Source organism: Pseudopodoces humilis, chromosome 8, assembly GCF_049639895.1.
Source record: "Pseudopodoces humilis isolate 2021_Gansu_Grassland_sample_001 chromosome 8, ASM4963989v1, whole genome shotgun sequence".
Lineage (NCBI taxonomy): Eukaryota > Metazoa > Chordata > Aves > Passeriformes > Paridae > Pseudopodoces > Pseudopodoces humilis.
Genome location: NC_142207.1, coordinates 14226806 through 14239069, shown reverse-complemented (window position 1 = coordinate 14239069; position 12264 = coordinate 14226806). Strand labels below are relative to the sequence as shown.

The 12264-nt window shown below is 47.7% G+C and overlaps 1 protein-coding gene across 1 annotated transcript in view; it reads left to right on the top strand.

The window, feature by feature from the left end:
• Positions 1-12264, top strand: part of MARCHF4 (membrane associated ring-CH-type finger 4) — a 92807-nt gene that overhangs the window by 60494 nt on the left and 20049 nt on the right. Inside the window, exon 2 of the mRNA XM_088059041.1 lies at positions 6169-6330. Coding sequence (XP_087915167.1) covers positions 6169-6330 — 162 coding nt within the window. The remainder of the gene's footprint in view (positions 1-6168; positions 6331-12264) is intronic.

Sequence of the window (12264 nt, the reverse complement as noted above, 5' to 3'; positions counted from 1 at the left end):
CATGGGCAAGCTTCCATTCCTATCCTGATGAGCAGCCAGATGAGTTGATGGTCCCCCAGCTCTGCAGTGACAGAAGAGTCCCCAAGGGGAATAGTAATGCTCAGAAAATGGTAAGTCTCCCTTCCCACTTCTCCATCCCACTCCCAAATTCTGAGCTGACACCTCTGTCATTGTCTGTCTCAGCAGTGGTGACAGGCACAAAACACTGCAGACAGGAAAGCGCAGAGAAAACTTAAAATTTCCCTGGTCCATGGTAAAGCCAGAGGCTGTGGGCATCAGCTGCTGAGCTGGGAAGTCATGCCTCTTGTGATAGTGGTGGAATGAGTTTTCCAGCAGAAGGAGGATGCAAAGCAGGTCCCACCCTGCCCTCCTTGCAGCTGTGGCTGCAACCTTTCATGTTTTCATCAGAGAGGTGCAAAAAAATCCTGAGCAGCGTGGCAGCCCCAGCGCTCTTTGCAGGTGCTGCAGCAGAGCCTCTGTGGGTGGAAAGGCAATTTGTGTTGTTTTTGGAGCATCAGGAGCTCTGCAAACGTGATGGCTTTTCAGACAAGACTCACTGTGGAACAAATGTTGGGTTTCAGCTCAGTACCTTGTGAGACACATCCCTTTCCCAACCAGCGCCCACGCTCCCAGACATCAGGAAAATGCTCCTGATGGTCCCAGAGGGCTGTGTGATGGTTTTGCTGGGTGCACCAAAGCTGAGATCCCTGTCTGCTCATGGAGATGGCAGAGATGCCTCAGGCTTGTTGCTGGATTTCTCATCGCCCTGTGAAAGATAAGTGCCCCATTCACTGTGCTGCCAGAACAGCTAATATCCATGGAAAATTGCAGAAGACCATGAAGAAGCAGAGCTGTGCCCCCACCATGCCCATCTCAGAGCCCCCAGCCTGACATACCCAGCTGTCGCTGTTCCTTCGTTCTGCTGAGGGCTTAAGGAATCCTAGAGAGGGGCCCACACTTCTACCACAGCTCAGCCCTGCAGAGACATGGTCCTGACCCAGGGAGCTGCCAGGCCAAGAGCACACACCAGAGGCTTCAGCCAGGCAGTCACGGACTTAAAATCACAGCTGAGCAACAGAAACAATTGTCCAGAGCTGGATTCTTCTACTTTATGGGGCTGCATTTTGTCTTGATGTTGGGACGGGGGTACTCATAGCACCCCAGGGCACACAGATCTTGCCTGCCATGGGCAGTGCTGTTTCTGCATGCCACGGGGATACCAGGTCTTGTGGGGGAGCTGTAGGATGAGCCAGTTCTGATGACAGACATGGCAGTCTGGATTTCTTTTTCTTATCACTTGCATAGATTTTCCTATAGGCTCTCCAGATTTTAGGGAGGTTCCCAGTTGGGGTATTCCCTCAGCTGGGTCAAGAAAAGTCTCTCAGCAGATTTCTACCAAGATGGAGATTGGGATCAGTACCCAGTTCTGCTGGGGTGCCTGGCGAAATGGCATCTCACCAGAGCCCCATTCATAACCATGTCCTGTACTGTCCTGACATCACAGGAGACCTAGGTCCACTCCTGTCTGGGTCCGCACTCTGTGCCAATTTCCCCCAGTGCTGGAGAATTTCATGCAGTGTGATACATATATATACACACATACACATACCTATTCCATGTCCCTTGTTGCCTGCTGCTGGCTGGCACAGTGCTTGCATGCATAGGGAAGCATTTGAGATGCTGGTAGTCACATGTGTTTAGTTCAAAAGGATAGAAGGGCAACTCTTAAAAGTGTGTGAAGACAGAGTGGTCATTAGTACATGTTTATTGAAGTTTACCAGCTCTGTAACAATGGGATTCTCTTTGCCATTTGACTTAATTTATCTGTAATTATGTTCCTAATATAGAAATCATTTGGCATTTATTTGCTGTAGTAAAACTTCCCATTGCATTTAAATTCAATATGGAGATTTAAGTATATTTAGGAGACGCAGCTGAAGACCTGAAATTAAATGACCCTGGCTTCCTCCTGCAAACAAGACAAACTCAGATAAATGCCAGCAGTTTCAGATGCATGCATGCAGATCTGTGAGCAGCAGCAGCTGCATGTACACCCCCAGAGAGAGATGGCAGCCCTTGTGATAGGACAACTCCTTCAGCACCTTCTCATTCACCTGCTCTTACTCAGGGCACTGCTCCTGTGACTGATGCTTGTGCTACTTTGCATACCTGAGCAGGGAATGCACAGGTGAAATAAAAACTGCAGGTCTTAAGATCACCATCAGCTATCTTGGTTTTCTGTACAGTTTGCACTGGCTTTCAAAATGTTTGCTTTAATGGTTTTGATAACAGGATGTTGGTAACATGGCTCTTCCTAGGTGAACTGGTGCTCAGGAGCAGCCCAGGCACCAGACATAGGTCAGCACAGCTGGGCCAACCCAGAAGACGAACCACATCCTGGCCCTGCAACACAGTCATTCGCAGCCCTGCCCTCTTTAAAGGAGACTGGGTGGGCAAATTAGCTGTACTTAATTTGCAGTTAAAAGAACAGGTCTGGGGAACACATCCTATGTCTGCCTGCTGGTGGGTGAGCAGCTGCAGCTGTGGTAGCAGTGTGCAAATGGGCTCCCAGCACTGATAAATGACAGATAAAAGCCAGGCGAAACACTGCCACCAGCACTCAACAGGGGTGACACTGCTCCTGACGTGGTTATTTTCTCCCTGGATATACTGAGCACCACAAGCACGCCGGCAATAGTCTTCTTTTTTTCCATCCTTTCTCAGCACTCCTCCCAGTAGGCTTTAAATAGCAGGGGCCAGATAATCATTAACCACTTTGACATACTGCAGCAGGTACAGATTGGGAGTCCAGAGCAGAAGGACAGAGCTGGAGCAGACCTGCACTACTGGTTCATCTCCTACAGTATTGTCTTCCTCAGGGTAAAGCCAGTTCAGCTTGGCCTTGCCCCTGCTGCTCCTCAAGACAAGCTCCCATCACAGTGATAGACAGGGAAGAATGTTATATATAATTGCTTAGGATTTTACTCTTTCCAGAAATAAGGAAGAGTATTTCATGCGTATATTGAAATGGTTGTGGCTGAGACAGAGCACCCTTTCCTTTTTTTTAACTCTGTTTTTTTGCTAATTTAGACTTGGATAACAGAAAAAATTAAAGGCAGCCCTGACTCCAAAGCACACTTGAGTGTTTCAGAAGAACAAGAACTAGTGTAGTGGTAGTGAGCAAGCTGAGGAGGAAGCTTGCTGTTGGGGAGCATTTCTCCATGAATTACTGACAAAGGAAAAATGCTGCTTAGACTCATCTCAGTGATGGGATATAACTCTACCATGGGAAATTGCAAAAATAAATGTTGTGAAGTAGGGAAATAGACCCTTCAAAGGGTTTTGGAGAGCAGTCCCCAAAGGGAATTGGTGGGAATACTGCTGTTTGAGCACTGGAGAATATGTTGTGCAGACCCATCTTCTACAAACCTGCAAAAATGTGTGTTAGGGATTTCATTTCTATCTCTAATAGTTGTGATTTGTGTCTCACTTTGGGTTTGCTTTTGTGTTCCTGTAGCTTTTGGCAGAAGAGGACTCTGTACAGCAGAACCTTCTTGCGTATCACAGCCAATGGTCTGTTCCTGAGCTCTCTGTACAGCCAGCAATGAGACTCCTTCTCCTTTGCTGTACAAAGGATGTATTCCTTTAATATGCCCCTGGTGTTTGTTTTTCTGCTGGTAGAGGACTGCATGTGAGCGTGTGTGCATGTGGCAGTGTTTTTACAAATGCCTGCTGGGGACAGAATTGGGCTTCACAGTATGCAAAAATAGCTGTGTGCCACATACAAGGATGTAATATTTCAGACGATTGGAGAAAATGTGATAAATTGAGTTTTTGCTACATTTGCTAAAATCAAGTTACTGGGGGACTCATCTCCACAGTTGAATCCTGAGGTTGTAAGAGCTGGCAAGACTGTGTGTTTGAGCATCCCAGTTAGGGAGGGAGACTGGGTCCCCATGGTGCTGTAGGACATCTGTGAACATCTCTTGGCTCTGAAGAGAGAAGCTCAGATTTCATAGACTCATTTGTTACAGAGCCCCAGAAGCCAGTGCAAGTCCAGGCTGTAGCTACAGCTTTTCCCCTCTGCCTTTGCCTGGAGGTTGTTGCTCTTAGTTCCTGCTCCATTCTGCTCCATTTCTGATCCCTCATCATCGATGCCTCCAGCTGCTCATTAGACAAAGCCCACGTCCTGTACTCACCATTTTGAGCCCTGCAAGAGAGACCCTGGTGAGCAGTGAAGTGGAAAGGCAGGGATGCTGCAGATCTGGGAGGTTTCTGCGTGACCTCCTTAGTGCTGGGGCCGCACTTGTGTGCTGAGGAGTGAAGCTGTTGAGAAAATAAGGCTGAGATGAAAAGGGCAGACCAGAGGCACACAGCAGTGGTCCATGTACCAGGCTGGCTCTTGGTGTGGAAGAGGTTTGGTGAGCCGGAGAAACAGAGGAGTTGTGCCAAATTCTGGTCCCTCCCCTTTTGCATCCTGTCGGGCAGTACCTGCTCGTCTGGGCTCCTTATCACACTGGCGATGTCTAACCCCAGTCTCAGCCAAGGCACAAACATGCACAGCCAAACCTAAGCCCATCAAATTGGACCTCACATGGGGAGTTTGCTAAATGTCAGTGCTCATTCCCACGTGCACCTTTCTCCCATCTAATCCTTCCCTGCTTCCCTTCTTCTGGCTTGTCATGTCACCCCTTTGCAGGTGGAAAAGGTTCATGGAGCCTACAACCCTCCTTGTTCCCCCTCTCCCTTTGTATCCCCTACGATATGTAATGAAAACCAGTAACACAGAAAACTCTGAACTCTGAAAAACTCTGAAAAACAGAGCCAAGGCTGTGTTTGTAACATAAACAATTATTTACAGTTTTTGTAAAATTTCATGAAAGATGACATTTTTAGGTCACCTAGCTGAAACAAATGAAACTATTAACGTGTTCGCATTAGGTTTTGTAAAACAGAAGTATCACTCTTGCCCAGTGGGGTCCTCAGTTCCTCAGGTCCTGAGACCTGATGTAGTGACCTAGAAGCTGAGACAGTTTCCCACCAGGGTTAGCAAGAACAGGATCTGGTGCATAACCCGAGGCAGTTGGAATGGATGTCTTTTACCATATCCAGCAGTGTCCAGTGCCAGGGTCCATTATCCTGGTGCTCCATCAGGCTAGTGATGAGGCTGATCTGGGCTGTAAGCAAATATCTTCTCCGCAGTGCCGAAAGTATGATTCAACCTTCTCTGTCCCATAGATATTCTGCCTTTAAAACCTTTTTAATCTTGGAGCACAGCTAAATACACTATTGGAATCTTTACTATGGCTTTTAAACAGTAAACAGTGAAGAGTAAAATGTAATGTCTCTCTCCTAACCTGAATAAGCAATGGCAAACAACTGTAAAGAGCTCCTGAGCTTGTGTGCAGAGAGGAATTTAGTCCCATGGTGAACAGGATGACAGAAGATGGATCTGAATAATACGGTGTCTTCATGGATACCCTGTTAAAAGCTACACCAGAAACAAGGGACCGAGCCAGGAGGTTCAGTGTTTCTGCCACCACTCATAACCATCTGGGTCACAAGCCAGGACACAATTTGTTCTCCTCTTGCTTGCTTCTAGGGTGCAAATAGCCAGCCCTGTAGTTCACCAGTATGACTGTCTGGGGAAAGTGGATGGTGTGGAGATAAATCTGAGGACCTTTTGCCTGCCTGGGCTCAAGGAAGCTACCCTGGTCTGAGCAGGACATCAGTCTGCGGCAGAGACTGTCTCACAATTTATTACCACCTCCAACCTCACTTTGTAAAACAGGCAGCAGAGAGACAAAAACCTGAGCAATGAACTAGTGGCATGTGGTTGCCAACAGAGGTGTGTCCACTGTTTGGGGTCAGTGTGGGTCCTCTGGAGTCTTGTAAAAGTTGTGCTTATCTAGGTTTTCCTTCAGTGGTGACAAGGCAAGTAAGACCCCAGTAGCTGAGACCATTACATCCCTGAGTCTTGGTTCACATCAGCCAAGCATTATCAGAGGGAAAAGGAATGGAAGCAGCACAATTGCCTGAGCCAAACTATGTAAAAAGGAAGTTCAAATGGTGGATGTGGGAGCTTCTGCCACGCTGTGCCACGTGTGCTGTGCTGTGCCGTGCCTGTGGAAGGAGGGAATCCTCACTGATGGTGTCTGTCTCTTTCAGGGGGAGTTGCTGAGCCCGTGTCGATGTGATGGATCTGTGAAGTGCACGCACCAGCCATGTCTGATCAAATGGATTAGCGAGAGAGGCTGCTGGAGCTGTGAGCTGTGTTACTACAAGTATCACGTCATTGCCATAAGCACAAAGAACCCTCTGCAGGTAAAGGTACTAGAGACATTTCAAAGTCTATCTATTCTTGTTTCAATTTTTGTTTCTGGGAGCAAGTGGATTTTACCTGTGTGGGTTTTCCTTCCCTGTGCACAGGGATTCGTATGTCTGAGACACTTAGAAAGGATTGCTAGGGACTTAATCCAAAGAGGCCCCATGTTCTGCTCAGTGGTTCTGTGAGCATCCCTTGCGAGTCTGCTCTTTCTGTCCTTGGCAATTCCTATATTCACTTGCCTCCTGTTGAAAATTCCACTAACACCTCACAGCCATTCAAATGTGTTCATCCACTGGAGACCACAGGTGTGCCTGTCTCCAGGGCCATGCAAGGACAGGGCCACTGTGGGATTTACTGCAATAGAGCACACAATCTGTGACTGAGTGTTTATAGTTGTGCCATTAATCCTGATCTCCTCCTGCTGAGACTCTGCTGTGTTGGCGTGAGGGATGGAGGAGGCAGATGGAGGGTTCTTAGAGCTCTCCTCTCCGATCTCACCTTTTTCACTTTACTGCTCTCCCACAATCATGGCATGGCACAAGAGGTGTTGTCTCTGATACTCTGGTCTCTTCAAGCCTGATTCTTGATGGACTTTTGCAGATGTGCACACAACAGGTAAAGCACATCTTGATGTGAGTGTCTGTAAAAGTCATCCAAGGACCCACATCCTTTCTTATCTGTAAAGCACTGTAGTTGAATAAGTTGCAGTACAGACTGGTGATTCAAAATCAGGATTCAGAATGGGGAAACCTGTGTGACTTAAAAATGGGATAAATTATCCTTAATAGCTATTGATTTATTGCGGGAGCAATGCCTGAAGATGCATTAATTGCTGCATGCCTTTGCTGAGCACCATTAGTGCCCCAGCCGTAAGGATGCACATTACATCCAGGTACTGCTGCTTAATCAGCATCATCTGGACTGGAGAGGCATTACAATGGTTTAGAGACCAGGGTCATGTCTGTAGGGATTTTGGGCTGTCCAGTGCCTGCGCCTCCGCAGGTCGCTCTCTTGCCAGGGGGCAAGGACAGCGCTGGTGATGGTGCCCAGTTGTACAGGGGAGTAGGGGAATGCAAACTCCTGCTCTCTTCTTCAGACTGCGATCTCTCTGTGGTTTTTTCTAGGCCTGAAGTCGCTTACCACATTGAGGAGAAAGGGACAACCCATTAGGACTCCAAACTTAAATGAAGTAGTGAAATTAGGGGGACATCATGGGAGAATTTTGCTGAGGGGAAGAAAATACCTGCCTGCTCTCTGAGAGTCCCTACAGCTTCTGATTCAGTTTTCCATGAGCCATGGGCTGGACACATCAGTAGTTTCATCCCAAGCCTCAGACCCAGAATATTTTAATTTCTTGGCTCTAGTAACTCAGAGCAGATTGAAACACAGGAGGGGAGATGTGGACAAAGCAGCTTTTGTTTATTTCTGGAAAGCTGCTCCACAAGTGCCCTAATGCTTCCTGTGTCTCAGATTGGGGATGCAATGCTGAGCAGCACTGAAGGTTTGCGAGTACAAATTTGTGAGCGTTTGTGTCTCCAGAACCGCCGTTAATGAATGACTTCCAAATGCTCTGCACTTTCATGTGGCTCAGGGCAATGGGTCAATGACTTCCTGTTCCTCACTCAGCTAAAATTTGTTGGGAGGTGCACATGGACAGGCTCACACCTCACACACACATATTTCAGAGCCTGTGCAAAGCTTCTCTGTCTCTGGGTTCCCCTGTCAGAAAGTGGCCTGATCTGCTGGTCTTTGCCATGAACACAAAAGCTGAGTGGCAGAAACAGCTGAGTTAGAGAGCTTGGCTCCAGGAGCAAAAGTCCCAGAGGACTGTGTAGATCCAGGGCTTGGAACCTTCACATTTCTGGCTTAGACTTCACAGCACTTCTCACAGAAGCACTGGGAAATTTGGAGGATGGGAAGAAGCAACTGGAGTGAAAAGACGTTTGGCCTGGAATAAATGCAGTGTGTAGAGTTACAGCTGCGTGCCTGGGTGCCCTGTCTGGTGCCAGCACAAAGGCACTGCTGGGAAGCAGATGCTACATAGGCATTAATTTGCAAAATCTTGTGGGAAGTGGCTGATGGACCAGGCCAGGACTTCCTACCAGGACTAAGGGCTTGGGTCCCCTGTAACCCATCACTATGAATGCCTCATTTCTCAGTGGCTCTCACCATCTGGTAACATGCTGGGAAGAGGAGGCAGAGAGGATACAGGAGTTACCATGCCCCAGCACTGTATCCCATAACAAGTCACAGCATGTGCAGGTGGGAGGAGCATCCTTTCTGCTTGGCCTGCACCCCACTTGTGGATAACACAGTCCAGCTGGACATACAGATATATCTCAAAGTCCCTGACCTTTCTTCTCAGGATCTGCTGGAACTTGGGCCCAGCTTTATTCTTACAAGAAATCTCTGAATTTCTCAAGCACAATTTTTGGAGGCCAAATGCTGTAAGAAGTCAAGGTCATCTGTTTTTTTCTAGACCAACCATAGTACAGGCAAGGACCACACAGGCCTCATGTCTTTGTCAATTATAATCTGTTTGGGTGATGCTCTGAGCTTGGCTAGATTCTAACCAGTAACATGGCCTACCTCTCTCCTGCATCCTCTCATCTGATAGACTGCTGGGAAGCCAAATCCAGGCAGCTGGCAGACCCTGGACTCCCTGAAGCATGTCCAATTGGTCTGAGCAGAGCAGCACATCCAATACCCACATGTTCCCTGGGACCTGCATGTTTCTCTGCCCACTTTGACATCTGCTGCACATTTTTTGGAGTGCTCAGAAGCACAGCATGGGCCAGATGTGTCTGGAGACTCATGGTGTGGGTAGAGAAGTTACAGCCGAGTTCATGCATAATTAACACAGGCTCCTTCCAGCCTCCGGGCTATTATGATGTTTCATACCAGAGAGAGACCTTTAGTCTGCTATTTTGGCAGAATTAATCTCTATAAATTAACCCACCCCACTCCCTGGATTGCAGGCATTTAAGAGCAAGGGTCTTAAAGCAGCAACACTGCTAACCTGTTCAGACTGGGAAATTAAAGTTGTTGGAGAACATAGCAGGTGTCCTGCCAAGCAGCAGTCGGGCAACAAATGAGAAAAAATACTCCATCAGCTGTGAGCAACCAGGAAATCCAGAGCTTTGTCTGTCCATCCATCCATCCATCCATCCATCCATCCATCCATCCATCCATCCATCCATCCATCTTCCTGCTCTCCGGTTTGCCAGTCACCAAGACAGGAATCACGGGCTTGGAGGGTTTAAATGCCTCCCTCCATGGCAATACTTGTTTAAAGCCTATGATTTTAAAAAGACCCTGAAGACACAGGGGTTTAGAAGCACGTGATAGTACTTCCTGCACCCTGGTGCTGATACACAGTGGAGTAGGTATCTGCCTCAATGGGCCTCTGATGTGTATTTAATCTATACAGCTCCTTTGTAGTCACTCTTGAGCCACATCCACTCTGATGTTAGCAGAGAGAAAATCTGTTTGAACCAACCTTCCCAACAACTGTCTGCAGTTTTGAGGAGTTCAGTTCTGACATACTGTTATCTCTGACTCTTCCTGCATTGCGGGCTGTTTCAGCTCCAAAGATCCCCAGTTATCCGGTGCTGGGGTTGGGAAATGGTCTGTGTTCTCCTCTGTCTCCATTTTGTCCATGGTGATGATCTTTTAGGAGCTGATGAGTGCTCTTATATGGCCTCTTCATCAGGACACATCTGCAAGAATGGCTGAGCTCACAGGGTATTTGAACTTCAGCCTGAGATCCTGAGCTAAAAAGCTTGAGGCAACTTTACTGATGTCTCCTGATTGTCCCAGCCTGCTGAATCAGTTGTGTTAAGCATGAGCTTTGCTGGTCCCTGCTGAGCTTCAGCTGAAGGCTGCAAGCAGTGGGTGCAGTCACTGCAAGAGAGACTTTGGGGCCTGTGCATTATAATGGGAATTTTCCAGGATACCGGTGCTGTAGCCTGAGTCTTACCAGATGCCCTGGCACATGGAGGAGGGAGGTTTTCACCATTGCCCATTTTCATTACTTGGCCCCACTCCCCCTCTTCCTTGCTGCTTTTCTAGTATCTGAATAAGCCACAGCATCCGTAAGTGTACAGCAGGGAAGCTATGCCACAACAGTGGCTTAATTTTGCTTGGTGAATTTATAAAGAAGTATCCATCCTCCAGAACATACTTGAGGAGGATGGCCGGGAACTTGGGACAGCAGGAAGGGGAGAGCCACACCTAAGCAGTGCTACAAATGATCCTCTCCAACCTTCTAGGAAAAACCTCCTCTTGCTTGTGACCCTGGGTCTGAGAATTAAATTGCTGACTAGCACAGCTCTGGATGTTAATGATGCGTATTAAGGGGACGTGTCAGATACAGCAATAAAAATAAACTGAACTGCCTGAGGCAGGCATGGAGGAGCTCTCAGGGGAGTGCAGGAAGGCTTTTCCAGCAAACGAGACTTCTTTGCAAGCTGCTGCAGTAAAACATAGACATCTTCTGCAAGCAGTATCTGCCTTGGATATGCTCATGCTGGTGATTGGGAGCCTTTGTAGACTGCAAGTGCCAAAGAAAAGGAAATACAGATTGGGCCTTAAATAGTGACAACATTATTTATCTGTGTTGCATTAGCAGGTTTTCACTTACAAGCCTTTAAGCAGAAGCACTGAAGCAAACAGGGAAACAGATTTGTCTAAAGTACAACTTGCAGGTTATGGAACAGTGTGAGACAGGGAGTGACATGACTCGAAGGCACCAGTCCCAGCTTGGACCCTGACTAAAGTCATCATAAATGTCAGAAGTGAGCTCCTAAGAAGCTCTTTCTGAGGTATCTGGATTGTAGAGCTTTTCAGTTTGGGCAAAATGGGGAAACTTGGGGAAATTGGTCTGAGAAAGAGTAGTGTTTTGCACCTGCAGGCATGGGTGATGTGCCAAAGCGCTTGTCCCAGGGGGGTGGTAGCAGAGGACAGAGAGACATCTCCAGACAGCTTCTCCAGAATGGTTTGGAGGGTTGGAGCACTATTTCAGTGCGGGTGGCAGACCATCACAGAAAGCTGTTTGGGCATGCTCTGAAGCCATTTGAGTCTGGAGCTCACAAAGCTGATCCTGTTATCCTGTATGGAGCCTTTAAAGCTTTCTGGTACCACCAAGTCCTTAGTTCTGCCCTGTTCAGCACTGGCAGAGCATCTGTAGAGCTTTCTACCTGCCTAAAGGTCATGTCCCTGACTGACAGCCTGGGTGAGCTGAGTTGTTATAGGTGCACTTCAGTGCAGCTCAGTGGCTACCAGGAGCTCGAGTCATTATCAACTGAGGGAAGAAGGGCTCAGCTTTAGGTCTCTCCCCACAAGGTGGGATTGCTTGACACTGTGATCTTGGTAGATATTGAACATTTGAGCTGGAGATTTGGAGAGAGGAGGCTGCGTCTGCTGCCAGGCATTCAAAGAGCTTTGTGGGTTTCAGATGTGGCAGTAAAGGGACTCCAGAGCTGCTGAGACCTCTCTTTGCAGCTCTAGTGGTGACCCAGGGATGATAGGGTCACCTGCCAAATCCCTGGTCTGATGGCCATAATGAGGGTGGAGAGGGCTTAGGAAAAGGGGTGATTTTCTAAAGGCTGTTATGAAATCTGAAAGACACTGTGCTGTGATTGAGGTGAGCTCCTAGGGCTGCCGGTGCAGGGACACATCAAGCCCAGCTCCTACAGCTGAAATTCATCAGCACATTCTACCTCTGAAGAGCTGTTGGGCCTTTCTGTCTGAGCACTCATGGGGGTAACAGGCTTTATCTTCTGTCTCATGCTAAGATCTTCCATCTCATACACTAAGATTTGTAGCAAAATGGAATTCAAAAAAGAAAAATAATTACTCTTGTTATTAGTGGCTCAAGGTAGATGTGGGACACTAAATTGCAGTTCTCAGGGTTGCCAGAGACAAAATACAACATT